Genomic DNA, 24,371 nt, shown 5'->3' with positions numbered 1-24,371 from the left:
GGGAATCAAGTTTGTCTGCCAAACTGTGAAACCAAATCTCACCACATTTTCCATCAAAATCAAGCAAAAAGCGTAGAACGGTTTAGGAAATGAGCTTGATAGAAAACAACTGTAGCCTGAGCAGGTGTTTCTGACAGGACAACAGTAAAACTAAAGCATGTGAAGTTCAGGAGAGACTGACCATGATGTCATCACCAGAAATAAAAAAGCACACCGGATGTCGCCATATCTGGAACTAATAGTTAACACGTTATTTTTGCTCAGAACTTTTGAATGGGGGGGAAAAAAAATCATCTGATGGCATCACCAGGTGACACCACAGATGGGAAAACAGGGTTGGGGACCACAGGGAACAGCAAGAGAGACAAACGTAGCTCTGTGAAACTACATGGACTGTACAGAGAAGCTACTTTACACTGCAGTGCTGTCAGGGGGAAGCGACTGGGGCTTGTCATTTGGGTAAGGCCATTGCTCTCCCTGTTAGCACAGTCCTTCGTGGTTCAAATAGAATCTGGTCTCCTTTTGACAACAGTGACAATGGTGGCTACGTACTTCTACCATGCTATACACCGAGACCTATACTATGAACACCACAACTTCAAAAAGAAGTCTGACCATGTTTGATCAAGAAAACAGCAGGTGAAAGAGCGCTGGACCATTTGTTGTGTTGGTGGACAGCATCCGCAGTGTGGTCTGGGCCTCAGGCCTGGCGCTGTCTGCAGTGTGGTCTGGGCCTCAGGCCTGGCGCTGTCTGCAGTGTGGTCTGGGCCTCAGGCCTGGCGCTGTCTGCAGTGTGGTCTGGGCCTCAGGCCTGGCGCTGTCTGCAGTGTGGTCTGGGCCTCAGGCCTGGCGCTGTCTGTATGCTCAGGAAATCTGCTAACAAAATGAGGGCTGAGCCTTCTGATATAAATGCACTCAAGACCCTTTCCCGTGTCACTTTAAGGCTATACAAACGAACGACAATGTGTCCGAACCCTTGTTCCAGACCCTGTTATCAAAGGCTGACAGGAAAGTACATTCATTGAGTTTTAAGGTCTCTGAAAACAAAAAAGTAACATTTCTAACCTCCATAGCCCAGCAGAGGGTATGGTTTATCAACTTTAACTTGATCAGAATAGCGCATCAACTGACTAGGAACCTTTCCCCTGAACACCCAACCCAATTCTCAATATAAACAATGAATGATTATAACCACCATTTACACAGAAAAAATTAAAGAAAACTATAATACAATATTAGTTGTATTTGTTCAAAAACATCCATGTCACATTTAAGGTCATCCTTCTCCAACAGGGGGATGCTACAATGTCAAATAGCTAACAACCACTCAAGAAGAAGCTCTCAAAGGAAAAGCTCCACGTTGTTGATATTGTTGTGCCACAATTCCAAACTGACAATAATCCAACAGTTCCTCTATGTCCATCGGTTTAGATGCAAGGCCAATCAAGTAGGAGAGGCCATGTTTGGTGAAGCCCAAGACCATCACGGTCACTGGGTCTTCTCTGTGTACAGGTACTTCACTCTGGATATTCAGCATAAGGATTTGATATTTTGTAGTTTGGGTAAGCGCTTCACGGTACTGCTTTGCTGTCCTGTGTCCACTCAGGGCATGGGAGAGCCTGTGTGTGTTTAAAGAATGTGTGTGTGTGTTTAGGGGGCCTCCCTTAAGGGGCCGAACCAAACAAAGGGACTGTCCTAGAGGGTGGCCCCCATCAGAGGGTGGCCCCCATCAGTCACACGCGTCACAGTCCCCACCCCTTTACTGCCCCGTCACCTCTATGACATCATCGTCCGAGCTGCTACCTCCGTTCTCGGCGGCAGCGAGATCATGGGGGTAGGAGTCCGGCTGGCTCAGCGCTGCCCCCAGCAGGCTGGAGGGAGAGCCGGGGTAGTGGGCCTGGTAGGAGGACACTGTGGAGCTGGGGGTGGCTGACGACAGCATCCCAGCCCCGGGGAGGTGCATGGAGCCTGGGTACATCCGGGGCTGGGACAGCAGGGACTGGCTGTAGGTGAGGGGAAAGCCGGACAGGAGACCGGCCATGCTGGGGTTGAGGAGGTAGGGAGGGAGGGAGGAGGAGGAGGAGGCCGGGGGTAAAGAAGCCATGGTGGTTGTGGTGGAGGAGAAAGCTGAGGAGGAGGATGAGGGCAGGTGTCCATTGCCTGTGGCTGGGCCCAGGAAGTTGGTTTCTGCGGTGGGGAACATGGCCTGCAGGTCACACAGTGCTTGTCCCGGGTTCTGGAGGTAGGAGGAGCCACTGCTGCTCCCACCTGCAGCATCCCCCCCGCCGGCCCCAGCACCCCCAACACCCATGAGCAGCGGGTGGCTCATGTGCCCCAGGGCCCCCATCAGGGAGCCCGGGTTCAGGCCCCCTGCCTGAGGGTAGCTGAGTCCCCCAGACAGAGACATGCCGGGGTACCGGGACACTGCAGAGCCACGCTTGCCTCGTTTGCCGCCTCTCTCGCCCATGGGTGCCACTTTGCGTTTGCTGCCGTGCACGTCCAGAGGGGGGATGAGGATATCCAGGCCCTGTCTGAGGTCCAGCATCTGGCCGTGGCGTGAGTTGGCTCCCGTGTCTCCGGTGGCTGCGTTGGCGGGAGCAGGGTCCGGATTAGAGGGGATGTGGGTTCCCGTGGCGCTGCTGTCGGCGGGGGGCACGGGGTAGCAGCCCAGCTCTCTTAGGATCTCAGGACTGTCCGGAGGGGACGGCCGCTGCCCGCTGTTGGGGCTCTGCTCAGCGGGGGAGGAGCAGCCGTTGGAGTGGAGCAGGGAACCCTGGGAATCTGAGGAAGGAACAGGTTGGAACTACACGACACCAACGCCTTTACTTCCTTCAGGCTGCCCCTGGACACTTCCCATTAAACTTTCTAGATAAAGTTACAACATGTTCTAGCATACCGTATACACCTTCTAGCCTGCCAGGATACCTTATATAGTTGGTGGGTGTGCTGTTGATATGAACAGTACCTCTGGAAGAGGCTGATCCTCCATCCGCAGGCCGGCTGATCTTCCCTGAGCGGATGGCGAAGATCCTCCCGTCACTGGTCCTGATGTACGTACCTGCAAGAAGGGTGGAGGGTTAGCCAGGGTTAGGGTTACCCTAGCTAGCCCAGGACACTCACACCACACAGCTGAGTGAGGGTTAGAGGACAGGCCCCGGGTCACATCCATGCCTGTGTGCTGTGGTGACTGATGTTCTCCTGACCTTTGGAGCCCTTGATCACGTGGATGCTCTCCCCCGCTCCGATGCGAGCCTGGACATCGCTGGTGCTGTTGGCTCCTGGGATCACTATATCTGGAGGGTTCAAACACAGGTCACACCTACGTCAACAACATCCAACTGCACGGCACAGCTTTGCCGTTACATGAAGTGTGTATCAGAGAGTGTGTGTGTGTGTGTACCAGTGGTGGTGACGATCCTCTGCACGTAGACGCCAGCCTTCTGCAGGTAGTTGACGGGGAAGGTGGAGCTGGAGCCAGCGTGCACCTGCCGGGGCATCATGGGGACGGGCGTGGCTTGGACCGGACGCACACTGGCCACCGGCTTGTTGTCTCCCCGCCCTGTCGGACGCCTGGGCACACGGGCAGGACAGCACAACATCAGGGATCAGAAGCGTGCAGTTCTAACAGTATTTAGGAGGTCAGAGTTGAGGAGTATTTACTGCCAACTTCTCAGGTACCAGGCTACATGTGATGGACCTTTTGGTCCACTCGCTTGGTCATACACTGACAACCTCCAGTACAGAGCCAACTACAGCACACAGACGTGTTCTTATCTTCACAATCAGGGCTTTTGAGAAAATAGGATAACTGCACAGTATTTCCCACAGAATGTGATTATATTTTTGTCAGTTGGCTGGGGCGGAGCCAGAGGTTGTAAAAATGTTGGGCTCAGCCCAAACCTATGTCCTAGTATCGGTTAGATGCGAGTGTAGATAAAGACTTCAACAAGTAATGCGAGCGCACAAGAATGTTATTTTTCATTAATTTGAGCGCAGAGAGACAAAGAGACAGAGAGAGACACAGAGAGAGAGAGACAGAAAGACACAGAGACCGGGGCAAGAAGGGGACACAAAGCGCAACTCTACAATGTTAAACAGTAAAAAAAAATATATATATATATATAATACATTTGTGAACCAATTTTGAATCATGGCGGGCCGCCACAAATACATAATGTATGGGAAACACTGCTTCATATCTTCATTCTGGCCCATCAGCCGTTTATCAATGTTCAGGTTAAAGATCAATCTAGGAGTACAGACAGAAAACAGTAGAAAGCACGAGCATGACATCATGACATCAGTCATGTGAGCTGCTGGGAGGACAGACCAGTTGCGCTGGCTGAAGGCGGGGATGTTGGTGAGGGGCTGATCGCTGGTGGGGTAGTAGTGGGCGTACGAGGGCCGGGAGTAGGGCACCGACGCCCTCTTCTCATCCTCGTAGCTCTTCTTGGCTGCTCTCTTCTCTGCTTTGGTGAGCTTCATCTCCTTCCTGTCCACCAGCAGGGACTCGTGGTGGAACGGTGGCTGTAGGAGGAACAGAGGGGAGAGGAATTACACTGACTATTATACAGTGTAAGAGGATCATTATTATACAGTGTTTCCCCAAGGATCTTTTTCAGGGAGGGCGGAAAACCCAAATCTTGCCTCCCATTCATTTTCAATGGAAGTCACGTGACAGGCGAGGCAGTGTGAGAGACCTGGCAGTCACGTGACAGGCGAGGCAGTGTGAGAGACCTGGCAGTCACGTGACAGGCGAGGCAGTGTGAGACACCTGGCAGTCACGTGACAGGCGAGGCAGTGTGAGACACCTGGCAGTCACGTGACAGGCGAGGCAGTGTGAGACACCTGGCAGTCACGTGACAGGCGAGGCAGTGTGAGACACCTGGCAGTCACGTGACAGGCGAGGCAGTGTGAGACACCTGGCAGTCACGTGACAGGCGAGGCAGTGTGAGACACCTGGCAGTCACGTGACAGGCGAGGCAGTGTGAGACACCTGGCAGTCACGTGACAGGCGAGGCAGTGTGAGACACCTGGCAGTCACGTGACAGGCGAGGCAGTGTGAGACACCTGGCAGTCACGTGACAGGCGAGGCAGTGTGAGAGACCTGGCAGTCACGTGACAGACGAGACAGTGTGAGACACCTGGCAGTCATGTGACAGGCGAGGCAGTGTGAGACACCTGGCAGTCACGTGACAGGCGAGGCAGTGTGAGAGACCTGGCAGTCACGTGACAGACGAGGCAGTGTGAGACACCTGGCAGTCACGTGACAGGCGAGGCAGTGTGAGAGACCTGGCAGTCACGTGACAGACGAGACAGTGTGAGACACCTGGCAGTCACGTGACAGGCGAGGCAGTGTGAGACACCTGGCAGTCACGTGACAGACGAGGCAGTGTGAGACACCTGGCAGTCATGTGACAGGCGAGGCAGTGTGAGACACCTGGCAGTCACGTGACAGGCGAGGCAGTGTGAGACACCTGGCAGTCACGTGACAGGCGAGGCAGTGTGAGAGACCTGGCAGTCATGTGACAGGCGAGGCAGTGTGAGAGACCTGGCAGTCACGTGACAGGCGAGGCAGTGTGAGAGACCTGGCAGTCACGTGACAGACGAGGCAGTGTGAGACACCTGGCAGTCACGTGACAGGCGAGGCAGTGTGAGAGACCTGGCAGTCATGTGACAGACGAGGCAGTGTGAGAGACCTGGCAGTCACGTGACAGGCGAGGCAGTGTGAGAGACCTGGCAGTCATGTGACAGGCGAGGCAGTGTGAGACACCTGGCAGTCACGTGACAGGCGAGGCAGTGTGAGAGACCTGGCAGTCACGTGACAGACGAGGCAGTGTGAGACACCTGGCAGTCACGTGACAGGCGAGGCAGTGTGAGACACCTGGCAGTCACGTGACAGACGAGGCAGTGTGAGACACCTGGCAGTCACGTGACAGGCGAGGCAGTGTGAGACACCTGGCAGTCACGTGACAGGCGAGGCAGTGTGAGACACCTGGCAGTCACGTGACAGGCGAGGCAGTGTGAGAGACCTGGCAGTCACGTGACAGGCGAGGCAGTGTGAGACACCTGGCAGTCACGTGACAGGCGAGGCAGTGTGAGAGACCTGGCAGTCACGTGACAGGCGAGGCAGTGTGAGACACCTGGCAGTCACGTGACAGACGAGGCAGTGTGAGAGACCTGGCAGTCACGTGACAGGCGAGGCAGTGTGAGACACCTGGCAGTCACGTGACAGGCGAGGCAGTGTGAGACACCTGGCAGTCACGTGACAGGCGAGGCAGTGTGAGACACCTGGCAGTCACGTGACAGGCGAGGCAGTGTGAGACACCTGGCAGTCACGTGACAGACGAGGCAGTGTGAGACACCTGGCAGTCACGTGACAGGCGAGGCAGTGTGAGAGACCTGGCAGTCACGTGACAGGCGAGACAGTGTGAGACACCTGGCAGTCACGTGACAGGCGAGGCAGTGTGAGAGACCTGGCAGTCACGTGACAGGCGAGGCAGTGTGAGACACCTGGCAGTCACGTGACAGGCGAGGCAGTGTGAGAGACCTGGCAGTCATGTGACAGGCGAGGCAGTGTGAGACACCTGGCAGTCACGTGACAGGCGAGGCAGTGTGAGAGACCTGGCAGTCACGTGACAGGCGAGGCAGTGTGAGAGACCTGGCAGTCATGTGACAGGCGAGGCAGTGTGAGACACCTGGCAGTCATGTGACAGGCGAGGCAGTGTGAGAGACCTGGCAGTCACGTGACAGGCGAGGCAGTGTGAGACACCTGGCAGTCACGTGACAGGCGAGGCAGTGTGAGACACCTGGCAGTCACGTGACAGGCGAGGCAGTGTGAGACACCTGGCAGTCACGTGACAGACGAGGCAGTGTGAGACACCTGGCAGTCACGTGACAGGCGAGGCAGTGTGAGAGACCTGGCAGTCACGTGACAGACGAGGCAGTGTGAGACACCTGGCAGTCACGTGACAGGCGAGGCAGTGTGAGAGACCTGGCAGTCATGTGACAGGCGAGGCAGTGTGAGACACCTGGCAGTCACGTGACAGGCGAGGCAGTGTGAGAGACCTGGCAGTCACGTGACAGACGAGGCAGTGTGAGACACCTGGCAGTCACGTGACAGGCGAGGCAGTGTGAGACACCTGGCAGTCACGTGACAGGCGAGGCAGTGTGAGACACCTGGCAGTCACGTGACAGGCGAGGCAGTGTGAGACACCTGGCAGTCACGTGACAGGCCCCCCGAGGCAGTGTGAGAGACCTGGCAGTCACGTGACAGGCGAGACAGTGTGAGACACCTGGCAGTCATGTGACAGGCGAGGCAGTGTGAGACACCTGGCAGTCACGTGACAGGCGAGGCAGTGTGAGACACCTGGCAGTCACGTGACAGGCGAGGCAGTGTGAGACACCTGGCAGTCACGTGACAGGCGAGGCAGTGTGAGAGACCTGGCAGTCACGTGACAGGCGAGGCAGTGTGAGACACCTGGCAGTCACGTGACAGGCGAGGCAGTGTGAGACACCTGGCAGTCACGTGACAGGCGAGGCAGTGTGAGACACCTGGCAGTCACGTGACAGGCGAGGCAGTGTGAGACACCTGGCAGTCACGTGACAGGCGAGGCAGTGTGAGACACCTGGCAGTCACGTGACAGGCGAGGCAGTGTGAGAGACCTGGCAGTCACGTGACAGGCGAGGCAGTGTGAGACACCTGGCAGTCATGTGACAGGCGAGGCAGTGTGAGACACCTGGCAGTCACGTGACAGGCGAGGCAGTGTGAGACACCTGGCAGTCACGTGACAGGCGAGGCAGTGTGAGACACCTGGCAGTCACGTGACAGGCGAGGCAGTGTGAGACACCTGGCAGTCATGTGACAGGCGAGGCAGTGTGAGACACCTGGCAGTCATGTGACAGGCGAGGCAGTGTGAGACACCTGGCAGTCACGTGACAGGCGAGGCAGTGTGAGACACCTGGCAGTCACGTGACAGGCGAGGCAGTGTGAGACACCTGGCAGTCACGTGACAGGCGAGGCAGTGTGAGAGACCTGGCAGTCACGTGACAGGCGAGGCAGTGTGAGACACCTGGCAGTCACGTGACAGGCGAGGCAGTGTGAGAGACCTGGCAGTCACGTGACAGGCGAGGCAGTGTGAGACACCTGGCAGTCACGTGACAGACGAGGCAGTGTGAGACACCTGGCAGTCACGTGACAGGCGAGGCAGTGTGAGACACCTGGCAGTCACGTGACAGGCGAGGCAGTGTGAGAGACCTGGCAGTCATGTGACAGGCGAGGCAGTGTGAGACACCTGGCAGTCACGTGACAGGCGAGGCAGTGTGAGAGACCTGGCAGTCACGTGACAGGCGAGACAGTGTGAGACACCTGGCAGTCACGTGACAGGCGAGGCAGTGTGAGACACCTGGCAGTCACGTGACAGGCGAGGCAGTGTGAGACACCTGGCAGTCACGTGACAGGCGAGGCAGTGTGAGACACCTGGCAGTCACGTGACAGACGAGGCAGTGTGAGACACCTGGCAGTCACGTGACAGGCGAGGCAGTGTGAGACACCTGGCAGTCACGTGACAGGCGAGGCAGTGTGAGACACCTGGCAGTCACGTGACAGGCGAGGCAGTGTGAGACACCTGGCAGTCACGTGACAGGCGAGGCAGTGTGAGACACCTGGCAGTCACGTGACAGGCGAGGCAGTGTGAGAGACCTGGCAGTCACGTGACAGGCGAGGCAGTGTGAGACACCTGGCAGTCACGTGACAGGCGAGGCAGTGTGAGACACCTGGCAGTCACGTGACAGGCGAGGCAGTGTGAGAGACCTGGCAGTCACGTGACAGGCGAGGCAGTGTGAGAGACCTGGCAGTCATGTGACAGGCGAGGCAGTGTGAGACACCTGGCAGTCACGTGACAGGCGAGGCAGTGTGAGACACCTGGCAGCGCAAGCAGCTAGCAAGAGAAGCAAACCCTATTTCAATGCTTTTATTAGAGCATTTGTGGACAAGCAACGTCAGTATGTTGCCAGTCAAAACTAAATAGCTAGCATAACACAGCTAGCACTGTATATGTAAGGAAGTGAATGCTATTCCCAGCACCACACAGTCTCTTCCAGTGGATCTAGTGTACTCATCGACAGGCGAGCAGGTGTAACAAGGGCAGTGTGTGTGTGTACCTTGGTGATGAGGTGTGGGTACAGCAGGCAGGCTTGCTGCAGGACAGCCTCCGTGCCAGCAGGTGGCTCCAGGCTGGCGCCGGCTGGGTCCGGCTCCTCCTCCACAAAGTGCAGCAGAGACTCCACCTCCTTACGGGTGAAGTTCAGCACGGGGTTCAGGTCATCCACCACCCGGTCTGAACACACACACACACACACAGGTTAGTTAGAGAGTTTGCTACAGCCACACACACAGCCATAGGGATACACACACAACCATACAGCAACACACAACCATACAGCAACACACAACCATACAGCAACACACAGCAACACACAGCCACACACTACCGGACAGGACTGTAGTACAGGCATCCCACCCATCCCCAGATCTGCCGTCTCTCACCAGACATGCCCTGTTTGGAGACCTGCCGGTCGTAGATCTTCTTCTCCAGGGTGAAGTCACACACCAGCCGGTAGATGTGGCAGGGTTTCTTCTGGCCGTAGCGGTAGACACGGCACACGGCCTGGGCGTCGTGGCACGGGTTCCAGGAGGCGTCGAACACCACCACACGGTTCGCCCCGATCAGGTTCACCCCCAGACAGCCCGCCCTGCACACAAACACATTTGGTTGTCTATCCTAGTGGGGCCCGATCATTCCACATTGTAATCTCTAACCACTAACCCCTAACACAAATTCTAACCCTAACTTAGTTAAACAAGATACATTTTGGTATGGAAAGGAGCATAAATACAGCATTTGTGTCTGTATGTGTCCAAGCAGACTACTGCTCCTGGCTTCCATGTTGCTTCCTAACAGAGAGTCCAGCTGGACTGAGAGGAGGGTGGTACCTGGTGGACAACAGGAAGACCCAGGCCGAGCTGTTGTCAGGGTCGTTGAAGTGGTTGATCAGCCTCTCTCTCTCCGACGCTGATGTGCTCCCGTCCAGCCCTGTGGGGTCACAACAGACTCTGACACCCCTGTGCAGGAGCGGGGGAACCGCAGCAGTCATGCTGCTCGCTAGTGAGGCTTCCTCCTGATCTGCCCCGTAGGTCCCCCCAGGGTTCAAACTCGGGTCCTCTGACTCACAAACGTGACCACCACTTTAACAAACACTGCTTCAAACAGCTGCACCACCAAAAAGCTAGCTCTACACTGAAGCGGGTGGGCGGTGTTAATACTGACAAGTGAGTTTCAACTTGGTTACAAGGATATCGTCATGAACACGAGACTGGTTGCCATGGCCACACCCGTGACCATGGTAACGGGATGGTTCTTACTGTAGTAGTTCAGGTTGCGGACCCACGTCTGGCTGTAGTTGTAGTTGGCGGCACCACAGTGAGGCAACGGCCGTTTGGACAGGAAGTCCTCTATGACTGTCAGGGTAGACAGACTCTGGCTGCAGGGTCAACACACACACGGGGTCAACACACACACGTACACAAAGACGTTAGGAAACTGAAAAAACCTTTGGTGTCACAGACTAGAGATGGAAAAGGTTTCCATCTCTGCAAGGTGATTTACTTCAGTACAGTTAAGTTGGAGTATTGCACATCTCTTCAATATCAAACCCCCCTCCCTCTCATTCTCCCCATCTGTTCCCAGATCTGACCAGACCTGGTCTCCATAGAGACCAAGCAGAAGGCTTCTCACCTGAACACCAGGATCTTGTCTCCATAGAGACCAAGCAGAAGGCTTCTCACCTGAATACCAGACCTGGTCTCCATAGAGACCAAGCAGAAGGCTTCTCACCTGAATACCAGGATCTTGTCTCCATAGAGACCAAGCAGAAGGCTTCTCACCTGAAAACCAGGATCTTGTCTCCATAGAGACCAAGCAGAAGGCTTCTCACCTGAATACCAGACCTGGTCTCCATAGAGACCAAGCAGAAGGCTTCTCACCTGAATACCAGACCTGGTCTCCATAGAGACCAAGCAGAAAGCTTCTCACCTGAAAACCAGGCTCTTGTCTCCATAGAGACCAAGCAGAAGGCTCCTCACCTGAAAACCAGGATCTTGTCTCCATAGAGACCAAGCAGAAGGCTTCTCACCTGAATACCAGACCTGGTCTCCATAGAGACCAAGCAGAAGGCTTCTCACCTGAACACCAGGATCTTGTCTCCATAGAGACCAAGCAGAAGGCTCCTCACCTGAATACCAGACCTGGTCTCCATAGAGACCAAGCAGAAGGCTTCTCACCTGAACACCAGGATCTTGTCTCCATAGAGACCAAGCAGAAGGCTTCTCACCTGAACACCAGGATCTTGTCTCCAGCGCGGACGCTCTCCTCGATGAGGTGAAAGAGCAGCAGCATCTTGGCAGAGTTCTCCAGGACGCCCATCTGGTAGTTCGTCATGATGTCCTTCGCCTGAGGAGACAGACACAGAGGAGGGCTTCTGAGTTCAGGAACAATCTCTATCTTTCTATGTATTCCATCAGTGACATACTTTTACTCAATGTGTGGGACACCCACTAAATACAACCAAGTTTGACAGACCCCTACTTCAGATGTGTTGGTTACTGGTGTTGGGTGTACATAGCAAGGCGTACCCATTCGTAGGTGATGGTCTGGTTGGCCCTCTCCTGGATGGGGTTGAGTGCTGGCAGAGTGGTGGCGTTGATGCGGGCGGCGGCGTCGCCAGCCTTGGCCCTGGAGGCACTGCGGGCCGTGGAGGAGCTGAGGTCGTCCAGGTCCAGGTCCTGCTCATTAGCCAGGTTCTCCTTCTGCAGGGTTTCATACAGAACGTCCGGATGGTTCCAGATCTGGAGGGACGGATGGGAGAGAGACAAGACTCCGGTCACCAACTGAAGGCCAGCTTACCCCGACGACGTCCAATAAACACCAAACATTGTGCTGTTGGCTGCTAGGTTTAAGATGCTTGGAAAGATAACTTATCTCACACAACCCCTACCAGCGTATCACACCTGTTGGCTGTTGATGTTTGTTGGTATTTGTTTGGGCTATGTAAACTGGCCTTGTGTGCATAATTTATTTTGGAGGTGTACTATCTAAGTAGATAATTGCAGACATGTACTTGCTAGTAGGGCTGCTCAATTATGGCAAAAATCATAATCGGGATTGGTCAATATTGAGATAAATAATTTAAGCCCTGTGTTTAATAATCGTGCAGTTTTTTGTTTGTTCATCATTGGGTGATAAACCACTTTGTGATTGAACTTTAGCATTTCCTACTCTGAATCCTCCCTTTAAATCCTCCCTGAATCCCAGAGGAACACTGTGACTGTACCGCACAGCAAAGACACCAAGACTGTTGGGCCTCCCCTGGTGTTGGCGTCCGACAGGCCGGCCCCTGCTCACCTTGCAGCAGACGCAGAAGGCTTTGAGAGGGTTGAGGCCCAGCCAGCCAGAGTTTCCTGCCTCTCTGAAGCGGTTCATGAACTCTGTGTAGAGCGCCCTCTGCAGGGGGGAAAGCCTGACCAGGATCACATGCTCGTCCTTGGAGGGCAGCTGGTCCCTCAGCACGTCATGACCACGCCTGCAGGAACCACACAGGACACACACTCATCAGCAGGAACCACACAGGACACACTCCTCAGCAGGAACCACACAGGACACACTCATCAGCAGGAACCACACAGGACACACTCATCAGCAGGAACCACACAGGACACACTCCTCATCAGCAGGAACCACACAGGACACACTCCTCATCAGCAGGAACCCCACAGGACACACTCCTCATCAGCAGGAACCCCACAGGACACACTCCTCATCAACAGGAACCACACAGGACACACTCCTCATCAACACACTTAGAAGCTGGAACTAAAATGTTATGGTTCTCTGTCAGGATTTCAAAGGGCGAGATTTAAACAAGACAACCAGGTTGAGAAGGAACAGACTGGCCCTCACCCCCTCCCCCTCCCCCCATCAACTCCTCCTCCTCACCCCCTAACCCCCTCACCTCTGGACGAACCCCTCCAGCAGGCTGTGCAGTACGTGGCTGCGGTATCGCATCAGGCGCATGTCCTGCGGCGTGCTGTCCATGCACTGGCCGTTCAGAATAGGCCTCTCGAACATGTTGCTGAACTCCTGCCGTGTGCCCAGGAAGTCGGGCCTGACGAAGTCCACCATGCACCAGTACTCAATCAGGTTGTTCTGCAGCGGGTAGCCGGTCAGGACCACACGGCGCCGGGAGCGGATGTTCTTCAGGGCCTGGGAGGTGCTGGCGTGGTAGTTCTTGATGCGGTGGCCCTCGTCGCAGATCACCACATCTGGGCCAGGACGCGCGATGGCCTTCTCGATCCCTGGAGAGGAGGGCAGAGAGAGACCGGACTGAGACATGATGAACGACTGACATGATGAAATTCAAACAATCAACCTCTTTTCCTGTTGTTCCAGGTCTCTATAAAAGGGTTTCCAATTTTGTATTACTTAAATGAATAAAAAATATATACATATATTTCAAGACAATATTCATGCAAGTAATTTTTCCACAGTACAGTCAATACTGTATACTGCATGTCCAATAGTCTGCAGGTGCCTCCAGAGAACCAGCCCTACACCCCCCCCCTCACCCTTCATGAGCTCCTGTTGCCTGTCCTCCTCGTCCAGGTCGATGATGATTGGTCCAGTGGGCTTCTTGGACTTCCTCTTCTTGCCTCCCACAAAGCTCTTCTTCAGGGAGAGCAGGCGGTACATCTCATAGCCCATCAGCAGCACCCCTCCATCCCTGGACCAGTCCTCCACCACCCTGGCACGGGACACCGTGGTTCTGGAGACACACACACACACACACACACATCAGCCTGCTGTTTTAATCTATATTTGGTGGCATGATCAATTATTATTTATTGTCAATGCGCTGGTTATCACGCACACCAAATGCAAGCTAGTCTACAGAGTTACCGTGGAGCAAGGCAGAAAGAAACAGAAATAATAATGAATAAATAAATATGTTTTGAAAAAAACGTTTAGAAAGGTTGAAAAAAATGTTTTGTCAAAAAGGTAATAAAAAAAACCCCCACAACAACATAAGGAGACAGGAGGGAGGACACAGAAGAGGCCGGGAAAGGTGCGTACTTGTGTTCGTCGTTGAGGATGTGGACCTTGAAGGAGCGCGGTGTGACGGAGGCTGGGTCCCTGTCGGGGGGCAGTGCTTCACGGGCAGGGAGCCAAAGGTTAAACTCAGCCAGCCAGTTCTGCAGCGTGTTCACCTGAGACACACACACACAACTGTTACTGTGTGGTACACCTCCAAATACACTATACACACACACACACACACACACACACACAAGACCAGTTCACCTTGCCCCAACAAACACCAACAGCTGTCTGTGTTGGTTTGGTGTGATGTGCCTTCTGGTGTTTGTTGGGGCACAGTTCTGATCTTTCTAAACATCCTAAACCCAACAGTAGAATGTTTGGTGTTTATTGGACATTGTTGGGTCTGTGTGAACTGGCCTATACTCTTTCACATCTCCGTCTCTTCACATACACACACACGCACACGCACACACGCACACACACAGAGCTCCTGTACTCACGGGGACGATGGCCAGCACGGTGTGAGCCTGGGTGTGCCTCAGCAGGATGTCTGTGAAGGAGATGACCTGCAGGGTCTTACCCAGCCCCATGCTGTGGGCCAGGATGCAGCCAAACCCAGAGCTGCTGCTGTAGCGCTCCAGAGACTCCACCAAGTTATCATACAGGAAGCGTATCCCTCCCACCTGGGGGGGAGGAGAGGAGGGAGGAGGAGAAAAGGGGAGGTGAGGAGGAGAGGAGGAAGGGAAGGGAGGAGGAGTGGAGGTGAGGGACATAGATGGATGAATGTAACGCGTGGAGGAGCAGGTTAGGAATAACTGGATTTTTAATGGGAATGCGAATTCTCACCATGATACACAAAACATTTGTGTATCATGGTGTGCTTTTCTGTGTGTGTGTGATTGTATGGTGAGTGTGTAGGTGTGTATGGTGAGTGTGTATGGTGAGTGTGTAGGTGTGTAAGAGTCCAACCTGATGGGGTTTGACGGCCCGTGCCAGCTGGGGAGCCAGGAACAGGTCTTCCTCCTCGGCGGGGTGGTTGATGTTGACCAGGACTCGGCCCTGGGCGTCAGGGAGGTTGTGGGTGTCGTTGATGTGGGCACCACTGCTCTCCATGCCCCCCGCCCCCTCCACATCCTCCTCCCCAGACTCACTGCTGATCTGCAGCGCATCCTCGTCTCCAGAGCTCAGCTCGATCACGTCTGGAGGGAGAAGAGAGGAGGAGGGAGAAGAGAGGAGGATGGAGAGGAAAGGAGGAGGAGGGAGAGGAGAGGAGGAGGGAGAAGAGAGGAGGAGGGAGAAGAGAGGAGGAGGGAGAAGAGAGGAGGAGGGAGAAGAGAGGAGGATGGAGAGGAAAGGAGGAGGGAGAAGAGAGGAGGGAGAGGAAAGGAGGAGGGAGAAGAGAGGAGGAGGGAGAAGAGAGGAGGATGGAGAGGAAAGGAGGAGGGAGAAGAGAGGAGGAGGGAGAAGAGAGGAGGAGGGAGAAGAGAGGAGGAGGGAGAAGAGAGGAGGATGGAGAGGAAAGGAGGAGGGAGAAGAGAGGAGGGAGAAGAGAGGAGGGAGAGGAAAGGAGGAGGGAGAAGAGAGGAGGAGGGAGAAGAGAGGAGGAGGGAGAAGAGAGGAGGGAGAGGAGAGGAGGAGGGAGAAGAGAGGAGGGAGAGGAGGATGGAGAAGAGAGGAGGAGGGAGAAGAGAGGAGGATGGAGAAGAGAGGAGGAGGGAGTAGAGAGGAGGAGGGAGAAGAGAGGAGGAGGGAGAGGAGAGGAGGGGGGAGAAGAGAGGAGGAGGGAGAGGAGAGGAGGAGGGAGAGGAGGAGGGAGTGGAGAGGAGGAGGGAGAAGAGAAGAGAGGAAGGAGAAGAGAGGAGGAGGGAGAGGAGAGGAGGAGGGAGAGGAGAGGAGGAGGGAGAGGAGAGGAGGAGGGAGAAGAGAAGAGAGGAAGGAGAAGAGAGGAGGAGGGAGAGGAGAGGAGGAGGGAGAGGAGAGGAGGAGGGAGAGGAGGAGGGAGAAGAGAGGAGGAGGGAGAGGAGAGGAGGAGGGAGAAGAGAGGAGGAGGGAGAGGAGGAGGGAGAAGAGAAGAGAGGAAGGAGAAGAGAGGAGGAGGGAGAGGAGAGGAGGAGGGAGAAGAGAGGAGGAGGGAGAAGAGAGGAGGAGGGAGAGGAGAGGAGGAGGGAGAAGAGAGGAGGAGGGAGAGGATAGGAGGAGGGAGAGGAGAGGAGGAGGGAGAGGAGAGGAGGAGGGAGAAGAGAGGAGGAGGGAGAAGAGAAGAGAGGAAGGAGAAGAGAGGAGGGAGAGGAGAGGAGGAGGGAGAAGAGAGGAGGAGGGAGAAGAGAGGAGGAGGGAGAAGAGAGGAGGAGGGAGAAGAGAAGAGAGGAAGGAGAAGAGAGGAGGAGGGAGAGGAGAGGAGGAGGGAGAGGAAAGGAGGAGGGAGAAGAGAGGAGGAGGGAGAGGAGAGGAGAGGAGGAGGGAGAAGAGAAGAAGGAGAAGAGAGGAGGAGGGAGAGGAGGAGAGAGAGGAGAGGAGGAGGGAGAGGAGAGGAGGAGGAGGGAGAGGAGGAGGAGGGAGAGGAGAGGAGGGAGAGGAGGAGGGAGAAGACAGGAGGAGGGAGAAGAGAGGAGGAGGGAGAAGAGAAGAGAGGAAGGAGAGGAGGAGGGAGAGGAGAGGAGAGGAGGAGGGAGAGGAGAGGAGGAGGGAGAAGAGAGGAAGGAGAAGAGAGGAGGAGGGAGAGGAGAACAGCAGAACCTCACCTCAATTCCAACAATAAACATTTGTCATTTAGCAGATGCTCTTATCCAGAGCGACTTACAGTAATTACAGGGACATTCCCCCGAGGCAAGTAGGGTGACGTGACTTGCCCAAGGACACAACGTCAAATTGCACGGCCAGGAATCGAACCGGCAACCTTATGATTAATAGCCCAAGTCCCTAACCCTGCATGTTTGGGTTAGATTACAAAGTGATCGAATGGTAAAATTGTGCATAAGTGAAGCTGCTTTGTAATATAACCCAAACATGCAGGGTGTGAAGTGAGCAGATCTTTGCAGAGAGTTTATCAACAGCTCTGGAGGACAAGTCTGACGCAAGCCTTCCTCAGAGAGCGACAGACTACAGCTGACCAACATTTGGGGTATAAAGGACATTCTGGTTCACTGGACCAAATAAGGCTGAATTCCTCTCTCTGCAGCCTGCAGGTGTAACTCCTCTCTCTGCAGTCTGCAGGTGTGGACACCTGTAACCGTCCTCTCCTTCAACTTACCGCCTCCGATGAACGGGGCTGGGGGCTTGGTATCCTCCTCCTCCTCCTCCTCCTCCTCCCCAGAGCTGCTGTTGCTGCTGTCCAGACAAATGACTTCCTCTCTGGACAGGAATCCAGACACCACCTGGGACACATCCTCTGACTTGCAGGCTGTCTCTTCTTGAGGTGAGACAGGGGAGGGAGTTGATACTGACAGATGTTAATCGGGTGCATTCCCAAAACACGTCAATCCAAACGTGATGAACTGGATGGAGGGAGGTGTGGAGGCTCACCTGGCTGTGGCTCCAGTACAGGTACAGGTACAGGTGGGGGTGGAGGAGGCAGGGCAGGGAAGTCCTTCCTCTGTTGCTCCAGACGGCGGCGTCTCTCCATCTCCTCCTGCTGGGCTGTCTGGGTCACTGCCTCCAGCTGGTGCTCTTTCAGCAGCTTCCTGTGGGTCAAAGCAGGACGTCAGTCTGGGTGTGTAGGGGTGTGTGTGTGTGTGTGCGCATGTGTGTGTGTGTGAGTGAACAGAGGGTGGATGTTTTATCTGGACCCTGTCCTGAAGCAACTCCACGAACAGATCTATTATCACTAGGATGGGTCTAAGCAGATCTATTATTACTAGAATGGGACTACAGTCAACCCACCACAGAAGGTTTTTAACGAGTGTTACCTGATATTCTTCCTCATGTGTGCCGGTTTGGAGAGCTTGGAGGGTTTAGATGATTTGGACGACTTTGAAGACTTTGAAGACTTGGAGGACCTCTGTTTCTTAGGCTTTCCCGGTCGGGGCTTGTCTGGGCAGGCCAGGGGCAGGAGGTGAGAGGGGGTGTGGGGTCTGGAGGTGGGCTGGGAGTGGGAGGGGGTGTGGGGTCTGGAGGAGGGCTGGGAGTGAGAGGGGGTGTGGGGTCTGGAGGAGGGTTGGGAGGGGGAGGGGGTGTGGGTGGTGGAGGAGGGCCTTGATGGAGGCTCAGATGAGGAGGGCTCTCCGGAGGGTGAGGTGGCTGAGGGGGAGTCCAGGCCTCCCCTGGAGGCATCAGCCTCCGACTCTGCAGCACTGGTCTGGCCACTGTGAGGCCGCTCTGTGAGGGAGGGAAGACGGAGGAGAGGGGGAGGAGGAGTGAGAGAAAGGACAGGACGAAAGAGGGGGTGAGGGAGGAGAGGGAAGGAGGGATAAAAAGGACAGGAGGAAAGAGGGGGTGAGGGAGGAGAGAGGGATGGAGGGAGAAACACAGTAATGAACACAAAATAGTGATTCATAATTAAGTAAAGATGCAGGGATTAACCAATTTTCTTATCCTCTTTTTAAAATTTCTCAGTTTTGTAAACATAAAGGCTCAGCTACACCGAGTGTTTCTGTTCTCACCTCACACAAAAGGGACATTATGGTACATAATTTTTCTATGAACAACGGTTGTACACTGAACAAAATTGTACAAACATTGCTGGAGTTTGCAAACAGTTCTGGAGAATTCAGTTCCCCTGTTTCCCCTTCAGTGCGCCTGCGCAAACTCAAGACGTTTTCTCCTGTTGCGCTTGAGCGGATCATCTATCATTAAAGTATAGAATGCATCGTTTGAGGTTTTATTTCTCAATTGCCAATGACTCAACATCCAGATGTACATGCTAATATTAGTTTTAGCTGTTTTCAAAAGGTGTAACAGCTAATGGCTGCGCGTAGTGTAGCCTAAATGGGTGTGCTTTGCCTTAGGCAAGGGCACAAAAAAAAAAATGCTTTTAAATCTATGTAATCTTTATAAATAATAAGTAGGCTATGCATTTTTTATATAAAGTATACAGAAATATCAGTTGTAAAAATGTCATTAAAAAACAGACCCCTCTGCAACCAACGCAAGCAAGCACACCCTACAATTTCCCCAGAAATTGTACCCTCTCTAGTTCCTGTTCCAACACAACACAAAAACTGCCACTTCATGTTTCGGCTGTGTGTGTGTGAGGCAGTGTGTGTGTCGTGTCGGAACAGGAAGTGTTAGTGTTTGAGTTGTGTCGGAACAGGACGTGTTAGTGTTTGTGTTGTGTCGATACAGGAAGTGTTAGTGTGTGTTGTGTCGGAACAGGAAGCGTTAGTGTTTGTGTTGTGTCGGAACAGGAAGTGTTAGTGTTTGTGTTGTGTTGTAACAGGAAGTGTTTGTGTTGTATTGGAACAGGAAGTGGCAGTGTTTGTGTTGTCGAAACAGGAAGTGTTAGTGTTTTGTTTGAACAGGAAGTGGCAGTGTTTGTGTTTTGTTTGAACAGGAAGTGGCAGTGTTTGTGTTTTGTCGGAACAGGAAGTGTTACGCCTGGGACACACTGGCTGCGAAGCGCCTGGACGCGCCGGGCAACGCCACGATCGGCTACGACTGAGCAAAAGCTGTTCACACTAGACGCGCATTTCTCCGCGCCAGTCACCAAGCCTTTCCGCTACTCTGAGCTTTCCTTTATTCAAGCACACCTTACAATTTCCCCAGAAATTGTACCCTCTCTAGTTTACAAATGTATTTACTAACGACAGTGATAGGTATTTTCGAGAAATAATAGGCTCGGTCTAGTACTTCCAGTGAAGTTAGAAATGTAATGTTGCTGCTCAAATCTGTTATCTACTAGTGATAGCTAGCTACTTTTACTGTGTGAGTTAGATACACCTTACCTTCGTAATTGTTGATGTAGCTCGAAACGTACAATTTAAACCCCTTTTCCCTCTTGTTTGAAGGGCAGCAACATAGAATCCTATGTACATCGTTAATTGTCATTTTGAGATCAACTAAACTCCTTGTAAGAAACTGCATTTTGTGTGAGAGAACTTGCGTAACTGCTACATACCGGAAGTTGTGTACCTAGCTTACGCAATATGCGGAAGTGATGCGTGATTATAGTGAATTAGAACTGAAAATGCCTGTTTTTTCAGGAGCATTCTCTTGTTCGGACGGTCGTTTATATTTTGGTTTATTGTAATTCATATTATTATTATTGTGTGTAGTTTTTAACACACAACTTTACGTTTTAGTGCAGGCACAAATAAACTATTATTGCACTGTACTATAAGTAGTTGTGTTATAATTTTAGGCTACACATCTCAGTTACGCACTAGGATTTACTCCTGAGAAGTGCACCTAGAAAAGTAGTTTCATCATTGTTTTATTTATTTGGTACTGTATTATTTGGTTACTATGATTTCTGTTTGGAAAGGCAGCACCTGTTAAAAGCCAAAGCCATCAAAGAAATGTACAATAAAACCTCTAATTTGAGAATGTTGATGTGATTTTATACATTCCTAGTGTTGTGAAATAAATTAATGCATAAGAATCGTGAAACCGTGACTATAATAATACCACCAAAATCTAGAATCGTTGCATCCCTATAATTAAGGACCCATTTACTTCCTACAGGACGTGATCTGAGCTGAAACTCAAACTTCGGCAGTAAAACAATGTTTGTTGAGAGGCTTATTTTTGGAAAGATAAAATCTGTTTCTCTACACTTATGTTACTAATTACAAACCTCCTTAAACAATTCTAGCAAAGCTTTTAGCCAATTCGAGGACCGTTATTTTGTGTGTTTTAACTAAGGTTTACACTAAGCTTACCCATTTTCTAGCTCACTGCTTTATCTCCATCACAAGCTTTTGAAGGACTTTCAAGGTCTGTGCCTGTTTCACCCAAGGCAAAAGTGTGTTGGTTATTAGCTCTTTGAGAGAGAGTTAGTGTGTTTGTGTCAGACTTGTGTATTCCTGTGAGTGTGTGTGGGGGTGTTCCTAACCCTCATTCATCTCCTTCAATGCTTCAAGAGTCTGGCTGGAGACAGAGCTGCAGACAAGGCCTTTCACCCCAGCAGCAGGTTCATAGCTAGGCAGCAGGTTCATAGCTAGGCAGCAGGTTCATCGGTGCTCTAGGCAGAGACAAGGCATCGGCCAAACCCAGCAGCCACAGGCAGACATCACGGCTCCTCCCTCCAGCTACTCACCAGCAACGTCGTCTTCATCGTCTCCATCATTGTCATCATCATCATCTTCCTCCATCTCCTCCTCTTCGTCTTCCACATCCTCTTCCTCGCTGTTGACACTGGGTTCCAGGTCACTTCCTGAGATCGCCTCTTCTGACATGGCGTCTCACAGGGCTCCCAGAGCACTACCTACACATCCTCACCAGGGTACCTGAAACAGCACAACACCATTAGACACATCCTCACCAGGGTACCTGAAACAGCACAACACCATTAGACACATCCTCACCAGGGTACCTGAAACAGCACAACACCATTAGACACATCCTCACCAGGGTACCTGAAACAGCACAACACCATTAGACACATCCTCACCAGGGTACCTGAAACACCACAACACCATTAGACACATCCTCACCAGGGTACCTGAAACAGCACAACACCATTAGACACATCCTCACCAGGGTACCTGAAACACCACAACACCATTAGACACATCCTCACCAGGGTACCTGAAACAGCACAACACCATTAGACACATCCTCACCAGGGTACCTGAAACAGCACAACACCATTAGACACATCCTCACCAGGGTACCTGAAACAGCACAACACCATTAGACACATCCTCACCAGGGTACCTGAAACAGCACAACACCATTAGACACATCCTCACCAGGGTACCTGAAACACCACAACACCATTAGACACATCCTCACCAGGGTACCTGAAACAGCACAACACCATTAGACACATCCTCACCAGGGTACCTGAAACAGCACAACACCATTAGACACATCCTCACCAGGGTACCTGAAACAGCACAACACCATTAGACACATCCTCACCAGGGTACCTGAAACACCACAACACCATTAGACACATCCTCACCAGGGTACCTGAAACAGCACAACACCATTAGACACATCCTCACCAGGGTACCTGAAACAGCACAACACCATTAGACACATCCTCACCAGGGTACCTGAAACAGCACAACACCATTAGACACATCCTCACCAGGGTACCTGAAACACCACAACACCATTAGACACATCCTCACCAGGGTACCTGAAACACCACAACACCATTAGACACATCCTCACCAGGGTACCTGAAACACCACAACACCATTAGACACATCTTCAGCCTTATTCACAAGACCATGTTCGTAACAGAACCATCTCCTCCTCCCCCTTCTTCCATTAATAACAACCTAACTAACAAACAGCTCTAAGGAAACAGAAAAATAGTCAAGAACATTAAAAAAAGAAAGTCAAATGTCAGAGAGCTTATTTGGATCTTAATTAAAAAATGTGTCTGACCAGAGAAGCAGCTCCATTATACCTCTGGTAGATATGTATGTATGTATGTATGTATGTATGTATGTATGTATGTATGTATGTATGTATGTATGTATGTGCAAGTCAAAACAAGAGAGTGAGACTGCCAATTACATAAGTGCTCAGTTACGTAACATCCAAGTGCCACTGGGCCTAGTAGCTGATACATTGTAGTTTAACCCATCAGTCTGCAACTTCCTGCTCTACAGACACAGCTTCCTGCTCTACAGTCTGTCCCTTCACACTGTTACACACTGCTGTGACAGGTTGTCCAAGTCACAACCTCCCTTAGCGTTGCGCTCTGGGCTACCCACACACAAAGCAAGAGTCACACACGCAAGCACACACACGCACGCACACGCACACACAGCAATGCTGCTGGCAGAGAACTGGGAGCCAATTCCAAGCTAATTTTCATTCCATGCATTGTTCTTATAACAAAAATGAGGACCCGTGTGTGGTTCTACATTTAGATGGGAGATTACTTTTTTGATTGAGATTTTTTTTACATTGGTGTAGTGGATGAAAATACTGTTAGAACTATCATTTTAAAATAAATTCCTGATTTGCCCGTGCTAATAGGAAACCGTCAAATTCAACGAAGATACAAAGGTTTTCAATAATACATGCATGTCCAGTATCAAATATTTAGGTCCTTCAGCATTCGTTTATGAAACATTAACAGTATGTCCACGACACTGTGCAGATTCCCACTCTCGTCTACCAATTCATATAAACACACGCACGCTCTCCAAGCTTCCAGATGGATAGCAGCTCCTTTTAATGGCAAATTAAAAGATAACTAGAATTTGAAGCTAGCACATGTGGACATAAAAATGCTAGATGATGTAGTCATGACTTCTACTTGATTAACAACGCACAATACACTAATGCCCTAGCTTTTGCTAATAGCTAACAATTACATAACCGTTTGCTGGCTTGCCAATTCGAAAGCCATTCCTTTTACCCAAGCAACAAGCTAGTCGATAACAACGCAAAATATTTCTGAGCAAGTTTAAGTTGTGCTTTGGGCTCTAATAGCTACTCTTGCTACATGATACCTGGACATGTTTATGTTGCCAGGCTAGCTAACGCCATTATTTACCACGGCCACACCACACTGCTAGCCAGCTACCAGCTAGGCTACCTAGCTAGTGATGGTTATCTAACGTTGCATGTTGATTTACGATTTCACAATTAACGTGTCCACTGGCCGACTTTTCTAACTAAATGGTTGAACACAGATCCAACTAAATCGCTCCTATGCTATCTAGAAACACATTCAGCTTTCAACCAACTAAACTGAATTAGCTAGGCAAGCGTTACCCAAATAGTTGGCTAGCATTATTTTACACGGTCTCTTGCTAGCTACTGTAGCGTTATTCAGTAGCGTCTATTGTCCAGGGAAGCGGTCGGCTAGTCACATTTTTCTGCTTGCTACATAAAAGTGCCAAGATTAACTCGTGAAATCAATGAAATCTATGCCTACCTGTAGCATTCCCTTTTTAAGTCCAGTCGCAATGTGCTAACGAGAAATGTATTTTAAACAAACTGTGTTATTATTCCATTTCCCTTCAGTTTCTTCAATGGTAACAATTACAAACGTCCCCCACGCGCAAGGAAAAATAGCGTAAATGAAAGGTTCCGGGCAGGCACTCCACCGTCTGCACAACGGCGAAAACGGTTACAAACGGGTACTTAAGC

At 52.0% G+C, this 24,371-nt stretch overlaps 1 protein-coding gene across 1 annotated transcript; it reads right to left on the bottom strand.

Moving 5' to 3' along the window:
• Window positions 1-712: 712 nt before the first annotated feature.
• rad54l2 (RAD54 like 2) lies at window positions 713-24,336 on the bottom strand. The gene is made up of 22 exons (XM_062473887.1): window positions 24,157-24,336; window positions 21,346-21,535; window positions 18,059-18,467; window positions 17,676-17,833; window positions 17,404-17,562; window positions 15,123-15,352; window positions 14,654-14,836; window positions 14,187-14,320; window positions 13,682-13,878; window positions 13,069-13,411; window positions 12,462-12,639; window positions 11,693-11,905; window positions 11,392-11,510; window positions 10,424-10,542; window positions 9,995-10,094; window positions 9,548-9,753; window positions 9,163-9,338; window positions 4,331-4,527; window positions 3,401-3,570; window positions 3,204-3,293; window positions 2,966-3,058; window positions 713-2,781 (listed from the first exon to the last, which is right to left on the bottom strand). Exons 2-22 carry the CDS (start codon window positions 21,482-21,484, stop codon window positions 1,760-1,762), a joined length of 4,635 nt encoding a protein of 1,544 aa, XP_062329871.1. The 5' UTR covers window positions 21,485-21,535; window positions 24,157-24,336; the 3' UTR covers window positions 713-1,759.
• Window positions 24,337-24,371: the final 35 nt, after the last annotated feature.

Source organism: Osmerus eperlanus, chromosome 1, assembly GCF_963692335.1.
Source record: "Osmerus eperlanus chromosome 1, fOsmEpe2.1, whole genome shotgun sequence".
In the NCBI taxonomy this organism is placed as follows: domain Eukaryota; kingdom Metazoa; phylum Chordata; class Actinopteri; order Osmeriformes; family Osmeridae; genus Osmerus; species Osmerus eperlanus.
This window is presented reverse-complemented; position numbering and strand designations above follow the sequence as displayed.

Excerpts from the sequence above, each read along its gene's own strand:
- rad54l2 (XM_062473887.1), bottom strand. The coding sequence starts at position 21,484 with ATGTCAGAAGAGGCGATCTCAGGAAGTGACCTGGAACCCAGTGTCAAC. Across the intron at positions 3,059-3,203 it reads CGTGATCAAGGGCTCCAAAG|GTACGTACATCAGGACCAGT; the intron begins GTCAGGAGAACA and ends CCCTTCTTGCAG. Across the intron at positions 2,782-2,965 it reads AGGATCAGCCTCTTCCAGAG|ATTCCCAGGGTTCCCTGCTC; the intron begins GTACTGTTCATA and ends TTCCTTCCTCAG.